General features: G+C 42.6%; 1 protein-coding gene across 2 annotated transcripts in view; it reads right to left on the bottom strand.

Annotated features, from left to right (window-relative positions):
* Nucleotides 1-4566: 4566 nt before the first annotated feature.
* slc1a7a (solute carrier family 1 member 7a) overlaps nucleotides 4567-17682 on the bottom strand; it is a 138984-nt gene continuing 125868 nt past the window's right edge. The window contains exons 8-11 of one of the 2 annotated variants that reach the window (XM_071360905.1): nucleotides 11932-12126; nucleotides 6746-6880; nucleotides 6319-6423; nucleotides 4567-5342 (exon numbers count right to left, since the gene is read on the bottom strand). In XM_071360905.1, coding sequence (XP_071217006.1) covers nucleotides 5093-5342; nucleotides 6319-6423; nucleotides 6746-6880; nucleotides 11932-12126 — 685 coding nt within the window. In that variant the 3' untranslated portion in view covers nucleotides 4567-5092. The remainder of the gene's footprint in view (nucleotides 5343-6318; nucleotides 6424-6745; nucleotides 6881-11931; nucleotides 12127-17682) is intronic. The other variant, XM_071360906.1, reaches the window with a different exon arrangement.

Below are 17682 nucleotides of genomic sequence, written 5' to 3'. Positions count from 1 at the left end.
AATGGCATCAAATACACACATGGTTTTTATGTGTTTGACGCCATTCCATTTTCCCCATTCTGGCCATTGTTATGAGCCGTTCTCCCCTCAGGAACCGCCTATGATTCATATATACAGTCATTGGGGTTAAGCCTCTGAGGCTTTTTGGTAAAGCAAAACCAACAGAACAAAATATAAAGCACTGTTTCTAGATTATCCGAATTATAACACATTTTGAATGTCTTTTGAATGCATTTGTAATTTCCATTTTGTGCATTCATCTCATTATGCTGTACTTTTTTTTTTTACCCCCACGCTTAGCCCACCTCCACCCTTAACCCCACCCCACCGGGGCCGCACCTTCTGCCAGATACAGCCTGCGCTCTTAATATCTCCCTCCACCCTTCCCTATATCCACCCCTCCCTTCCTCCATCCAATGGTGCCAACTGGTGGCATTTAGCAGCTGTGGTGGCCGTGTGGCCTGGCTCAGTGACCGTTTAGTCCATCCTCTCAGTCCCGGGCTACCAGACTTAGGTCACCTTAATGTTAACGATTAACGGATAAGGGAAACTTGTGGGATCTGATCTATGATCTGTGAAGAAGAGAACCAGGGCAGGCTGGTGTTAAGACTAAGGGAATCCCTTAAGGACTATTGATTTGGGTTGTGTCGCAAATGGCACCCTATTCTCTATATAGTGCATTACTTTAGACAAGAGCCTTGGTAAAAAGTAGTGCACTACACAGGGAATAGAGTGCTATTTGGGATGTGCTAGTGGCCACAGTATGGAAAGTGTGTACACATAACACGTCGCCTGAGGTAAATGTTCTATTTTGAGACTGTAGCTCGTTCCTGGCTCACTCAGGAGAGCTCCAAGGTGTGTGTTGGAGCTTATCTTCCCTTCACCCTGTGAGGCTGTGGGCAATGTACATCAACGCTAGCGAGCTTCTCTTCCCTACACCCTGTGAGGCTGTGGGCAATGTACATCGATGCTAAGCGGTTGCTATAGATTATGGTAACTATGACTTTGATGGAACGTTGGGTTCTTTGAGAGTTTATCCATTTGGTTTTTGAACTTTTGTAACTGCCCTTTTTGAATGTTTGCCATGTCCCTTTTGTGTTGTTGGTCTTCTTTGAACTCTTAACATTGTCTTTCTTTTGGTTCAACATGAAAAAGGCAGAAAGTGTATTTGCGATAGCAAGAAAATCCAACTCAGCTAACAATTCCAAACTACTGATTTCAAATAAGAACACCAAACAATCAGTTCATCAACAGAAGCAATACACAACAGTTCAATATGTGTATTTGTGTTTCCTTAGAATATATTTGTTTTTTGTTGTTGTTTGTTTAGATTTTTTACAGAAAAGGGGGTTACATTTTGTACAATTGGACTAGATGAAACAATGAATAATTATGTTAATTTCATGACAGAGATATAATGGCGCCTGTTGAATCATACTGTCTGTTCATACAAACTACAAATTCCTTTTCACTTTTGAAATAAATATATTTACAGCATATATTATCATAAACATATTCAGAGTAAGACCTGTGGTTATTTAGTTGTAGCTTGCTGCTCTTGCCTTGAATGTTTAGGGGTACCCCCATATGTTTAGGGGTACCCCCATACTGTAAATGACTGTATTATCTCCACACATGCTTCTCCTTTTTACTTTAAGCCAAAGAGGGAATAATATGGGTGTAAATAATTGGACACTCTTGGACATTGGACATGTTTGAATATGGGCTAACACCCACCGGAGCAGTATGGCTCTGACACATACTTAACCTTTTTCTGTCATTGTGTGTGTCCCTTATGGAATCCTATTCCCTATATAGTGCATTAGAGTTTGGGCAATAGAACCCTTTTCCCTACAGTGTATAGTGCACTGTATAGGGAATAGGATGCCATTTGGTCTCCATCATGCCAGTCACCATATATGAGTCAGAGGTGTACTACCCTGATTATGAGGGGACCAAAAGACAAAGAAGAAAATAGGGTGGAATGTTGACCAGAAAAGGTACCAAAAGATTGAAATCAGTAAGAGAGAAGCAATATGGTCAGTTTGCTGAGGAAGAAGAGCAGAAAGAACGTGAGTTCTATAGATTCCTTCTCTGTTGAATGTGAACACAAATGTCTTGAAAAGCAGTTGTAGATATCGATGAACAGAGTTCTTCCAAAACATAACCACCAGAGTAAACTCGTTTCTCAATGACAGAAAACAATTAGACATGTATCTCTTTGTTTCAGATTCGGGAAGAAAAAAAAACTAGATTTGACCTTAGCTAGATTTTACCTTAGCTGTAAAGTTTTACGAATTATCTCCAATGATGATTGTGAGAGTAACCTGCTGGGTATATAAGACTAACCAATGAGCATAAAATGACCATAACCCCGTGTGGGGGTTTTGAGGCAACATTACATTTGTTTGTGTGATGATGTTGTTCAGAAAGAGAAGAACTGAATGATAAAAACATACAAAATTCAACAAGAAAAAAAAAACAATGCAAAATATGATAACATTTTTCAATAACATTTCAATAATATTTTCAAAAAATAAATGAATACTTCCTATTTATCCATAGTCCACAAGCGTAATGAGAGTGTAGTCACATTCACCTCTCAGCCCAGCAGACAGACAGATAGACTGACTGACACATCCATTGTGAGGAGGGTGTTGATTAGCTAAGATGGAAGGTTCAAGCTTAGCTGCCCTGTCATTATCCACAGGTCCACAGATCCTCAATCCCCGACTGAAGATTCCCACAGTTCTTCTTCTTTATCTCTTATGTCATCGTATAAAATGTATGCTTATCATATATAGAATGTCTCCTCATCATATAGAATATCAGCTTTTCATATAAAATGTTTCCTCATTGAATAGAATGTCTCCTCATCATATAGAACGTCTCCTCATCGTATAGAATGTCTCCATATCATATATAGAATGTCTCCATATCATATATAGAATGTCTCCTCATCATATAGAACGTCTCCTCATCGTATAGAATGTCTCCATATCATATATAGAATGTCTCCTCATCATATAGAATGTGTGCTCTTAATATCGAATGTCTCCTCATTGTATAGAATGGGTGCTCATCATGTAGAATGTCAGCTCTTCATATAGAATATCTCCTTGTCATATAGAATGTCTCCTCATTGTATAGAATAGCTGCTCGTCATTTAGAATGTCTGCTTGTCATATAGAACGTCTCAATGTATAGAATGTCTGCTCTTCATATAGAATGTCTGCTCTTCATATGAAATGTCTCCTTGTCATATAGAATGTCTCCTCATCGTATTGAATGTCAGCTCGTCATATAGAATGTCTCCTTGTCATATAGAATGTCTCCTCATCATATAGAATGTCTTCTTGTCATATAGAATGTTCCTCATAATATAGAATGTCTGCTCATCATATAGAATGCCTCCTTGTCATATACAATGTCTTCTCATTGTATAGAATGTCTGCTCGGCATATAGAATGTCTGCTCGTCATATAGAAATACTCCTTGTCATATAGAATGTCTCCTCATCATATAGAATGTCTGCTCGTCATATAGAATGTCTCATAGGCATTTAAAATGTCTCCTCATCATATAGAATGTCTCCTTGTCATATAGAATGTCTGCTCTTCATATGGAATGTCTCTTCATCCTGTAGAATGTCTGCTCATCATATAACATATCTCCTTGTCATTTAGAATGTCTCCTCATCGTATAGAATGTCTGCTTATCATATAGAATGCCTCCTTGTCATTTAGAATGTCTCCTCATCGTATAGAATGTCTCCTTGTCATATAGAATGTCTCCTTGTCATATAGAATGTCTGCTTGTCATATAGAATGTCTCCTTGTCATATATAATGTATGCTTGTCATATAGAACGTCTCCTTGTCATTTAGAATGTCTCATCATATAGAATGTCTCCTTGTCATATAGAATGTCCCCTTGTCATATAGAATGTCTCCTTGTCATATAGAATGTCTCATTGTCACATGGAATGTATCCTCATCATATAGAATGTCTCCTCATCATGTAGAATGTCTCCTTGTCATATAGAATGTATCTTTGTCATATAGAATGTCTCCTCATCATATATAATGTCTCCTTGTCATATAGAATGTGTCCTTGTCATATAGAATGTCTCATTGTCACATGGAATGTTTCCTCATCATATAGAATGTCTCATTGTCACATGGAATGTTTCCTCATCATATAGAATGTCTCCTTGTCATATAGAATGTCCCCTTGTCATATAGAATGTCTCATTGTCACATGGAATGTTTCCTCATCATATAGAATGTCTCCTTGTCATATAGAATGTCCCCTTGTCATATAGAATGTCTCCTTATCATATAGAATATCTCCTTGTCATATAGAATGTCTCCTTATCATATAGAATATCTCCTTGTCATATAGAATGTCCCCTTATCATATAGAATGTCTCATTGTCATATAGAATATCCCCTTGTCATATAGAATGACTCCTTATCATATAGAATATCCCCTTGTCATATAGAATGTCTCCTTGTCATATAGAATATCTCCTTGTCATATAGAATGACTCCTTATCATATAGAATATCCCCTTGTCATATAGAATGTCTCCTTGTCATATAGAATATCCCCTTGTCATATAGAATGCCTGCTCCTCATATAAAATGTTTCTTTAAAATCATTCTGCTGGCGTGTAACAACTCTGATAAATACATACACACACATGCACAATCGTACTGGTTCGTAATATAAATAATGTAAAAAATCATATTTTCTTGTTGGATCCTCTGTCCTGCATCTGTTGCAGTTAGTCAGTCAGTCCCTTCCTCTCGCCTGTAGCTATAATCTTGTCTGCATTCTGATTGTCCACCCTTCTTCCAAAGTATGCACTTTCCCACTCTTTGTCATGGTGTTAAAAACATTGAATTTGTGTAACCATTGGCTGGAGGGAGTTGTTAGATCCACCATTGTTAGATCCACCATTGTCAGATCCACCATTGTTAGATCCACCATTGTTAGATCCGTGACGGAGAGTATGCATGTGCACACTTCTAGAGAAGTGTGGAGAATCGGGATGCAGCCGGTTGCTGTGGTGCTGATGACTGGCTCCCTCTATACGTTAGTCTCCAGGCCATTCATGTCGATGGAGCAGTGGTCCTTGTCCTTGTGCTCCCTCTTGTGTTGGGGAGCGTGGGGGTTCCTCTTCCTCTGCTCCGGCCGTACCCCCTCCTCCAGCTGCATCAGACGAGCCACGTCCGGGCCCTCCGGTCCGCAGGGAGGGTGCTGGTACCCACCGTTCTTCTGGTATGTCATCATCTGCTGGATGCTGATCATGGGCTTGGTCTCACAGATCAGAGGCACCTGCAGGAGGGTACAAGAAGGAACTAATAGCTTAATTTGTGCCAGAGCAATGCATTCCCTATGAATTCCCTCAGATTGGATCTGACTATTGGTTCAAAATATATTTGCTGCATCCATAGAAATGAGCAGAGGCACCTTCAGGACACATTGGCGAATAAGAAACTAAAAATGGAAAGGCCAGCATTTACACGTAAATTGCAATTGAAGCTTTGTTTTAATGTTCTTTAATCTCATAACGTTTAATAATAGACCACCCATAAATGTAGAAGAAACCAATCTGTGAATTTGTGCAGAAACAAATAATTCCCTATGTTATTAAACAAATAGAAGGTCCAGGATCTCACTACAGGATCAGAGGTTTGTATTGCGTACAGAGAAATTAGGAAAATAATCAGGATTAGTTAAGTGAGATGAAGTGTAAATATAATTGAGAAGCTCATAAATATTAGAGTAAGAGGGTCAAAACCTAATGAACTCTGTGTGATTGTCTTTGAATATAATGGGAATGATAAACTTCATGGTGCCTTTAGCAGAAAGACTGAACGATAGGAGCCATAGTCAGAATTGTAATATCTGTATTCAACGGAGAGATTGGGTAATAGGACTCTGAGTCAGAATTGTAATATCTGTATTCAACGGAGAGATTGGGTAATAGGACTCTGAGTCAGAATTGTAATATCTGTATTCAACGGAGAGATTGGGTGATCGGACTCTGAGTCAGAATTGTAAAATCTGTATTCAACGGAGAGATTGGGTGATCGGAGGCAAATAAATGTTTGGGTCTCTTCTCGACTTTTGTAGACGTGTTCTACTGTGGTATGTACTACAGTGTAACATTCTCCAAGGTTCTGACCAGTTACCACTCCTCTTCCTCTTCAGGAAGACAGTCAGTTCACTGTACACAATGGAAATAAAACTTCCTCGAATGGAAAGTTGAGAGTGTCTGGCAGGCATTGTGATGCCAGGTTAGGGTATTTCTCACCTGCTCTCCTTCCTTGACAAAGTCTTTTCTACAGATGTGAGCCATGATCCCCGTGGCCAGGGCATCTCCCATCACGTTGACCATGGTCCTGAAACGGTCCCTGGAACACAAAATGGAGGTTCAGCTGCCTTGATGGTGTTGGGAGGCTCTGTGGTGAACTGGCACTGGAGCTGCAGTCCATACTAGTAGTCTTGTGAGACACAACACTATACAATTACAGTAGCAGGGTTTTTGTGGCATATTGACATCAATTTGTTATATATTTGAAAATCACCTTGTCATAATGTCTCAGTAAAACGTTAATAACATTTTACCCTGTAAAATACGACCTACTTTGTTTTGGTTATCAACACCTGAACCTTTAGTACTATATGTAAAAGCATTGATAAAACTAAACCACAGAGAAGACAAACTATACTTACAACGCCCAATCTACAGCGATGATGAGAGTGATGTCATCAGTGGGCAGGCCCACCGAGGTTAACACGATCACCATGGTGACCAATCCGGCCTGCGGGATTCCAGCTGCACCAATACTGGCAGCCGTAGCTGTGATACTGGAAACGAAAGAGGAAATGCTATTAGTGACCTTGACTGGATTATTGCAGATCTGTACTGTGTCCAACACCTGCCAAATGATGCCTCAGTACAACCCTTTAGTTTATTATATTGTAGACTATTGATCATGGCAGCATCCCAAACAGCACCCTCTTCCCTATTTTTCCCTAAATAAAGGTGAAACAATTTTTTTTTTTAAATGTAGTGCACTACTGGGCTCTGGTCAAAAGTAGCAAACTGCATATGGAATAGGGTGCCATTTGGGACACAGCCCATGAGGGACAGAAAAAGAGGAAGAGAGTGAAGAAAGACAGGAAGAGAGAGTGAAGAAAGACAGGAAGAGAGAGTGAAGAAATACAGGAAGAGAGAGTGAAGAAAGACAGGAAGAGAGAGTGAAGAAAGACAAAGAGAGAGTGAAGAAAGACAGGAAGAGAGAGTGAAGAAAGACAAAGAGAGAGTGAAGAAAGACAGGAAGAGAGAGTGAAAAAAGACAAGAAGAGAGAGTGAAAAAAGACAGGAAGAGAGAGTGAAAAAAGACAAGAAGAGAGAGTGAAAAAAGACAGGAAGAGAGAGTGAAGAAAGACAGGAAGAGAGAGTAAAAAAAGACAGAAGAGAGTGTGAAGAAAGACGGTGAGGCTCTGAAATCATTGGTTTCTTGGTGTGTGATGTAATGATCGAATTTGACCAATAATCCTTGACCTGTGATTCTGACATACAGTACACAGCATATACTGCACCGTACGTTCCCCCACAAGGACACACTACGTCCCCCCACAAGGACACCGTACTTCCCCCCACAAGGACACACTACGTCCCCCCACACGGACACCGTACATCCCCCCACACGGACACCGTACATCCCCCCACAAGGACACAGTACCTCCCCCCACAAGGACACAGTACTTCCCCCCACAAGGACACAGTACATCCCCCCACAAGGACACAGTACTTCCCTCCACAAGGACACAGTACTTCCCCCCACAAGGACACAGTACATCCCCCCACAAGGACACAGTACTTCCCTCCACAAGGACACAGTACATCCCCCCACACGGACACAGTATGTCCCCCCACAAGGACACAGTACGTCCCCTCACAAGACACCGTACGTCCCCCCAGAAGGACACAGAGATACACAGGCTGCATGACATTTGACATGACATGGGCTGTTACGGTGACCATATTACCGCCACACTGATGGTCAATTCATGCATAATCGAATGGCACCCTGTTCCCTTTAGAGTGCACTACCTTTGACCAGAATGCAATGTTCAGAATGTTCACTCTAAAGGGAACAGAATGCCATTTGGAACACACTCTCTGACACACTCTCTGACACAGCCTCTAGGGAGGGGACGTCACAGATGGACTATCGTTCCAAACAGCCAAACGTCACGGGAATAGAACAGGACGCTACAGAAGAATATTAAAAGCCCTCCTGATAATTCTGTCGTGACAAGAGAGCTGAGTTATACAGGTCATATGGGTCTTACTGCCAGGAGATTACTGCCTGCCTGGCCAAAGTCGGCTCGCGTCCCAAGCGGTACCTTATTCTCCATAAAGTGCACTACTTTTGAGCAAAGCCCTATGGGCCCTGGTCAAAAGTAGTGCACTATACAGGAAATAGGGTGCCATTTGGAAAGCAGGAGTCTGTGACGAGTAAAGGAGGATAGGACAGGCCTGCTTAATGTTATTACAGTTTAACATGTCATTAAATCAGGGGAGGGCAAGGCCATTTTACACCGTAGGTCTACAGGGGGAGGAGTGTGTGGGTGTGTGTGTGTGTGTGTGCGTGCGTGCGTGCGTGCGTGCGTGCGTGCGTGCGTGCGTGCGTGCGTGCGTGCGTCTGACTGTCTCTGCTATGTAATAACCACTGATTTAAGGATTTAGTTTACGGGGTAGATCACTGTGAAGTAAGCCGTAGTACAGTCACATGTCACATTTACATTTATCTACGTGCTTGATTCAGTATAATCTCATAATATTCATTAATTCATCCTCAAAACTGTAACACTAGATTAATTTCTGTGCTTCACAAACCGCAAAGCTACATATGTGTTGTACCCTTGCGCTATTTTGGTCAAAATAATTCCACAGGGAATATACATAAATGGATGATTTAGCAATCAATAATCAATATGATAATCAATGTGTTTCAATGCAGGAAGTTCCATTTCGGTAATTAGAGCTTTCACTACAACCACTTCCAGGTTTCTGACCAGGAAGTCCCCCACTGGGCACAGACGTCAGTTCAAAGTCTAGTTTTGATTTACATTTGGTTGAGTTGTCAACTAACATGAATTCAACGTGAAATCAACAGCAAATGTCACCATGTCATTGGATTTCGGTTAAAAGTTGATTGAAAAAAAATGAAATACCCTTACGTTGATGACTTTTTGCAAATCCAATCAGATTTCCACATTGATTCAACACACGGAGGGGTAAAAACTTTGACTCAACCAGTTGTTGCCCAGTGGGCAGGCTGTTTGTTGATGCCACATGTTCTGATTAGGACTTCTTTCTACAGTGTTCAATAAGTCAGTTTGTAATTGTGTTGCCCCATGCATCCCTTTTCATACTAAAGCTGGGGTTCAATCCAGTCGCGCTTGTAGCTAACGCAGCTTTTAAAGGCAATATTACCGCACCAGTGGAGATCGAACTAAAGTTAATACTGCAGATGTCGGCTTTATTGTCAGGCGCGAACACAGTTTTGGGTTGAATCCCGGCATAAAACACTATAACCCTTTTTCAAGTAAGTTGTTTATCTTCTAAGACTATATAGGCTACATACCTGTATTATACAAGCTATGTAGGCTACATACCTGTATTATAAAGGCTATGTAGGCTACATGCCTGTATTATAAAGGCTATATAGGCTACATACCTGTACTATAAAGGCTATATAGGCTACATACTTGTACTATAAAGGCTATATAGGCTACATACAGTGGGGAGAACAAGTATTTGATACACTGCCGATTTTGCCGATTTTCCTACTTACAAAGCATGTAAGTTGGGGAAACTGTGGGGAAACTGTCTCCACAGTATATATTATAATTCAGAAATGTTCACAAGTTGTTCACTGTTTTCACAAGAGACAGACTGACACACATTTTCTGTTTTGACTGATTTTTTGACTGTCTGTAATTTTTATCATAGGTACACTTCAACTGTGAGAGACGGAATCTAAAACAAAAATCCCGAAAATCACATTGTATGATTTTTAAGTAATTCATTTGCATTTTATTGCATGACATAAGTATTTGATCACCTACCAACCAGTAAGAATTCCGGCTCTCACAGATCTGTTAGTTTTTCTTTAAGAAGCCCTGCTGTTCTCCACTCATTACCTGTATTAACTGCACCTGTTTGAACTCGTTACCTGTATAAAAGACACCTGTCCACACACTCAATCAAACAGACTCCAACCTCTCCACAATGGCCAAGACCAGAGAGCTGTGTAAGGACATCAGGGATAAAATTGTAGACCTGCACAAGGCTGGGATGGGCTACAGGACAATAGGCAAGCAGCTTGGTGAGAAGGCAACAACTGTTGGCGCAATTATTAGAAAATAGAAGAAGTTCAAGATGATGGTCAATCACCCTCGGTCTGGGGCTCCATGCAAGATCTCACCTCGTGGGGCATCAATGATCATGAGGAAGGTGAGGGATCAGCCCAGAACTACACGGCAGGACCTGGTCAATGACCTGAAGAGAGCTGGGACCACAGTCTCAAAGAAAACCATTAGTAACACACTACGCCGTCATGGATTAAAATCCTGCAGCGCACACAAGGTCCCCCTGCTCAAGCAGGCGCATGTCCAGGCCCGTCTGAAGTTTGCCAATGACCATCTGGATGATCCAGAGGAGGAATGGGAGAAGGTCATGTGGTCTGATGATTCAAAAATAGAGCTTTTTGGTCTAAACTCCACTCGCCGTGTTTGGAGGAAGAAGAAGGATGAGTACAACCCCAAGAACACCATCCCAACCGTGAAGCATGGAGGTGGAAACATCATTCTTTGGGGATGCTTTTCTGCAAAGGGGACAGGACGACTGCACCGTATTAAGGGGAGGATGGATGGGGCCATGTATCGCGAGATCTTGGCCAACAACCTCCTTCCCTCAGTAAGAGCATTGAAGATGGGTCGTGGCTGGGTCTTCCAGCATGACAACGACCCGAAACACACAGCCAGGGCAACTAAGGAGTGGCTCCGTAAGAAGTATCTCAAGGTCCTGGAGTGGCCTAGCCAGTCTCCAGACCTGAACCCAATAGAAAATCTTTGGAGGGAGCTGAAAGTCCGTATTGCCCAGCGACAGCCCCGAAACCTGAAGGATCTGGAGAAGGTCTGTATGGAGGAGTGGGCCAAAATCCCTGCTGCAGTGTGTGCAAACCTGGTCAAGAACTACAGGAAACGTATGATCTCTGTAATTGCAAACAAAGGATTCTGTACCAAATATTAAGTTCTGCTTTTCTGATGTATCAAATACTTATGTCATGCAATAAAATGCAAATGAATTACTTAAAAATCATACAATGTGATTTTCGGGATTTTTGTTTTAGATTCCGTCTCTCACAGTTGAAGTGTACCTATGATAAAAATTACAGACCTCTACATGCTTTGTAAGTAGGAAAATCTGCAAAATCGGCAGTGTATCAAATACTTGTTCTCCCCACTGTACCTGTACTATAAAGGCTATATAGGCTACATACTTGTACTATAAAGGCTATATAGGCTACATACCTGTACTATAAAGGCTATATAGGCTACATACCTGTACTATAAAGGCTATATAGGCTACATAGCTTTAATATAAAGGCTATATAGGCTACATACCTGTACTATAAAGGCTATATAGGCTACATAACTTAATATAAAGGCTATATAGGCTACATACCTGTACTATAAAAGCTATATAGGCTACATACCTGTACTATAAAGGCTATATAGGCTACATAGCTTTAATATAAAGGCTATATAGGCTACATAGCTTTAATATAAAGGCTATATAGGCTACATAACTTAATATAAAGGCTATATAGGCGTTATACCTGATGGTTATGATCTGTCCGAAGTCTAGCTCGTAGTTGTTGACCTGGGCGATGAAGATGGCTGCCACGGCCTCGTAGAGTGCCGTCCCGTCCATGTTGATGGTGGCGCCCACGGGGAGCACGAAGCGGATGATGCGTCGGTCGATGTGGTTGTTCTCCAGGAGGCACTTGAAGGTGATGGGCAGCGTGGCCGAGCTGGGGAGTAAATTATTAGATGAAACACGCTCAACTCTATTATCTCAGGAAGTAGTCAACTTCAGAGCTGGATAAGGGGACAAACAGAGGACCACCTTGTGACGCAGATCACGTGAACAAAAAAACTGTTCATCAATTTCTATTCAGGACTTTCCTTGAAGTTATAATTTCACACTTCAAAAGGTGACATTTCCACCACTGGTAGTCTGTGTGTAACGGATGTGAAATGGCTAGCTAGTTAGCGGGTACGCGCTAGTAGCGTTTCAATCAGTTACGTCACTTGCTCTGAAGCCTAGAAGTAGGGTTGCCCCTTGCTCTGCAAGGGCCGTGGCCTTTGTGGAGCGATGGGTAACGATGCTTCGTGGGCGACCGTTGTTGATGTGTGCAGAGGGTCCCTGGTTCGCGCCCGTGTCGGGGCGAGGGGACGGTACTAAAGTTATACTGTTACATGTGTTTACTGACTCAGGCAAGAAGAAGAACGAGAAGAAAAGTTTATTTTAAAATCTAGTTTGTCTAGTTGAAACTCAGTCTCGAAATGTAATGAAATGTAGTCTGTGACACTTTGAAGGTAATGTAAACAATGTTTTCACTGAGGATAGTACTGAGGATATCAATTCCTTCCCTTGAAGCTAGAATCCTTAGTTGCAACATCCATTTTCTGACTTTTAAATGAGTGATATATAATCATTGATTATTGAAGAATATAACATAGAAATGCCTAATGAGCTTAGTTCAACTGTCGTAGCCCATCAGAACCAAAAATATAAGCTTGTTTAACTCCAATGTTTGTACACAACATAAATGTAAACAAGCACTGTATAGCCTCAAAACATGGTTAAAACTATAATGTTGATATCATGGATGGTCAGTCCTTGCATCCATTGTGCTGTCTGAATTTGAGAGTGGTTATATTTCTCCAGCCCATTGCTCAGCTTTTTATCGAAACAGGGGCGGGGAGGTGCTTTGTTATATTTTCAATTAAGGATTCAAGCTTTAATGAGTAATAATGACAAGAGAGACGCAGTCAGTTGGAGGGCTAGTGATTCAAGATCATATTTTATCATTTGAATTCAACCAAATTCAACTCTTATTTATGATTTAAATTATTAAATGATTCATACAACAACAGAGAGATTAATTGAAAGATACATCATTGTCATTATATTCACACCACTCCTGCTGTCAACGTTTAATTATGGGTAGTCGAGGAACTTAAAGACTGACACAGAAACAGCACTTCTGTGGGAGGCTCTGTAAACCACTTTGTGACAACTGCTGATGTAAAAATAGCTTTATAAAATATATTTCACTGATTAAGGACATCCTGACTGCAGATACTCAATCATTCTCAATTATGTCCTAATACGCGAGACAGAAACCCAAGTCTACTCTGACACAGTCCCGTCTGGTGAAACTAAATCTGTCTGTCCAACAGCCGTGGAGCTGAGCAGCAGAGACTAATGAAGAGGTAATATCACTCCATTACTCCATGGACTCCCAAGTGGCGCAGCAGTCTAAGGCACTGCATCTCAGTGCAAGAGGCGTCACTACAGTCCCTGGTTCTGAAACCAGGCTGTATCACTTCTGGCCGTGATTAGGAGTACCATAGGGCGGTGCACAATTGGCCCAGCGTCGCCGGGGGTAGGCCGTCATTGTAAATAAGAATTTGTTCTTAACTGACTTGCCTAGTTAAATAAAGGTTAAATACTGTATATATATATATATATATATATATATATATATATTTAAATACACACTATCAGAGCCGAGGAACTGAGGAGCAGAGACTAATGAAGAGGCAATATCACTTCATATGAGCCATTACACACTATCAGAGCTGGGGAGCTGAGGAACTGAGGAGCAGAGACCAATGAAGAGGCAATATCACTTCATATGAGCCATTACACACTATCAGAGGGACACATTGGGGATGTGTCCCAAATGGCACCCTATTCCCTTCATAGTGCACAACATTTGACCAGCGACTAGAGATTGAAGAGGAAGGAGAGGTGGAAGGAGAGTTGGAAGGAGAGATGGAAGGAGAGATGGAAGGAGAGGTGGAAGGAGAGGTGGAAGGAGAGATGGAAGGAGAGATGGAAGGAGAGATGGAAGGAGAGATGGAAGGAGAGGTGGAGGGAGAGGTGGAAGGAGAGATGGAAGGAGAGATGGAGGGAGAGGTGGAAGGAGAGGTGGAAGGAGAGATGGAAGGAGAGATGGAAGGAGAGGTGGAGGGAGAGGTGGAGGGAGAGATGGAAGGAGAGGTGGAAGGAGAGATGGAAGGAGAGGTGGAAGGAGAGGTGGAAGGAGAGGTGGAAGGAGAGGTGGAAGGAGAGTTGGAAGGAGAGATGGAAGGAGAGATGGAAGGAGAGGTGGAAGGAGAGGTGGAAGGAGAGATGGAAGGAGAGATGGAAGGAGAGATGGAAGGAGAGATGGAAGGAGAGGTGGAGGGAGAGGTGGAAGGAGAGGTGGAAGGAGAGGTGGAAGGAGAGGTGGAGGGAGAGGTGGAAGGAGAGGTGGAAGGAGAGATGGAAGGAGAGGTGGAGGGAGAGATGGAAGGAGAGATGGAAGGAGAGGTGGAAGGAGAGGTGGAAGGAGAGGTGGAGGGAGAGGTGGAAGGAGAGGTGGAAGGAGAGGTGGAAGGAGAGGTGGAAGGAGAGATGGAAGGAGAGATGGAAGGAGAGATGGAGGGAGAGATGGAGGGAGAGGTGGAAGGAGAGGTGGAAGGAGAGGTGGAAGGAGAGATGGAAGGAGAGGTGGAAGGAGAGGTGGAAGGAGAGATGGAAGGAGAGATGGAGGGAGAGATGGAGGGAGAGGTGGAAGGAGAGGTGGAAGGAGAGGTGGAAGGAGAGGTGGAAGGAGAGATGGAAGGAGAGGTGGAAGGAGAGGTGGAAGGAGAGATGGAAGAGGAAGGAAAGGTGTGAGACAATGTAAACGGATGAGTGTAGATGTCTGTGGGTGAGAAGAATCATTTGGGACTGGATATTTTTTTATCAAATCAAATTGTATTTGTCACATGAGCCGAATACAACAGGTGTACAGTAGACCTAACTGTGAAATGCTTACTTACTAGCCCTTAACCAACAATGCAGATTTTTTAAAGAAAGTATTTGCAAAAAATATATCCAAAATAATAATAAACTAAAGTTTAAAAAAAAGTTACACAATAAAATAACAATAACGAGGCTATATACAATACATGGGGGTACAGGTACCAAGGCTGGCTGCAGGTTGAGGTGAAGCTTGGACTTTGCAGTGGTGGTAAAAACATAGACTGCTGGTCCCATTATACATGTGCTTTATTTAGCCAAATCCTCTATCCTTGAACGATAGAGGATGTTGAACGATAGAGTCACAAGAGGTTGGTGGCACCTTAATTGGGGGAGAATGGGCTTGTGGTAATGGCTGGAACGGAATAAGTGGAATGGTATCAAAAACATCAAAAACCTTGTTTCCATGTGATTGATGCCATTCCATTTGCTCCGTTCTGGCCATTATTGTGAGCTGTTCTCCGTTCAGCAGGCTCCTGTGGATAGAGCTGACAATAGCACATAGGCTAAGTTTACGCACACGACCTGGCTAGTGAAAACATTCCTCTGTCAAACGTTTTCACTCGGGCCCTCCTTCCACAACTGGGGAACATCCCGAGGCACAGATCTGGGGAAGGGTATTTAAAAAATCTGCAGCATTGAAGGTTCTCAAACACACAGCGGCCTTCATCATTCTTAGATGGAAGAAGTTTGGAACCACCAAGATTCTTCCTAGAGCTGGTCGCCCGGCCAAACTGAGCAATCGGGGGAGAAGGGCCTTGGTCATGGAGGTGACCAAGAACCCGATGGTCACTGTGACAGAGCTCTAGAGGTTCCTCTGTGGAGATGGGAGAATCTTCCAAAAGGTCAACCATCTCTGAAGCACTCCACCAATCAGGCCTTTATGGTAGAGTGGTCAGACGGAAGCCACTCCTCAGTGAAAGGAACATGACAGCCCGTTTGGAGTTTGCCAAAAGGACTCTCAGACCATGAGAAACAAAATTATCTGGTCTGATGAAACCAAGATTGAAAACTTTGGCTTGAATGCCAAGCTTCACGTCTGGAGGACACCTGGCACCATCCCATATGGTGAAACATGGTGGTGGCAGCATCATGCTATGGGGATGTTTTTCAGCGGCAGGGACAGGGAGACTAGTCAGGATCGAGGGAAAGATCAACGGATCAAAGTATAGAGTGATCCTTGCTGAAAACCTGCTCCAGAGCACTCAGGACCTCAGACTGAGGTGAAGGTTCACCTTCCAACAGGACAACGACCCTAACCACACTGCCAAGACAACGCAGGAGTGGCTTCGGGACAAGTCTCTGAATGTCCTTGAGTGGCCCAGCCAGAGCCCGGACTTGATCCCGATCTAACAATTCAATTCAATAGACTTTATTGACATGGCAAGTTAAATTACTTATATTGTCAAAGTATACATATAACATCTCTGGAGAGACCTGAAAATAGCTGTACAGCGATGCTCCCCATCCAACCAGACAGAGCTTGAAAAGAAAGGGAAACTCCCAAAATACAGGTGTGCCACGCTTGTAGCGTCATACCCAAAAAGGCTCGAGGCTGTAATCGCTGCCAAAGGTGCTTCAGCGAAGTACTGAGTAAAGGGTCTGAATGCTTATGTAAATGTGATATTTCCCCCCCAAAATGATAAATTAGCCACATTTTCTAAAAACCCATTTTTGCTTTGTCACTATGGGGTATTGTGTGTAGATTGATGGGGGGGGGGGGACAATGTAATCTATTTTACAATAAGGCTGTAACGTAACAAAATGGTGAAAAAATCTTGGGGCCTGAATACTTCCCGAAGGCACTGTGTTTTACCTTAGCTGGGCCTATATGTTTTTCCTTCTATCGGATATTTGCGAGTCGCTCTTAATACACAACTGAACCATAATGAGTAAGGAACAATGAAAATAGTTGAAATAAACCCTATTTAATTCGGGAAAAATGTTTGTCACAGAAAATAGAGGATTTGCACTATGGATCAGCTAAGATGGTCATTACCACTAAATAAATGAATTGGGACATTTTAGATGTGTCACGGAATGTTTGAACCCATCAAGGTGACAGTTAAACAAAGGTTGGAACCACTGGGCTAGACAATGGGTTAGGGTTGAGGCTGGAGCTACGATTAGGGTTAGGGTTGGAGCTAGGGTTAGGGTTAGGGTTGGAGCTACGATTAGGGTTAGGGTTAGGGTTGTGGTTGGAGTTAGGGTTAGGGTTGAGGCTGGAGCTACGATTAGGGTTAGGGTTAGGGTTAGGGTTGTGGTTGGAGTTAGGGTTAGGGTTGAGGCTGGAGCTACGATTAGGGTTAGGGTTGGAGCTAGGGTTAGGGTTAGGGTTGGAGCTACGGTTAGGGTTAGGGTTAGGGTTAGGGTTAGGGTTAGGGTTAGGGTTAGGGTTAGGGTTAGGGTTAGGGTTAGGGTTAGGGTTAGGGTTAGGGTTAGGGTTAGGGTTAGGGTTAGGGTTGTGGTTGGAGTTAGGGTTAGGGTTGAGGCTGGAGCTACGATTAGG

This window comes from Salvelinus alpinus, chromosome 23 (assembly GCF_045679555.1).
Source record: "Salvelinus alpinus chromosome 23, SLU_Salpinus.1, whole genome shotgun sequence".
Lineage (NCBI taxonomy): Eukaryota > Metazoa > Chordata > Actinopteri > Salmoniformes > Salmonidae > Salvelinus > Salvelinus alpinus.
The sequence above is the reverse complement of the archived record's forward strand: the minus strand, read 5'-3'. Positions and strand labels throughout refer to the sequence as shown.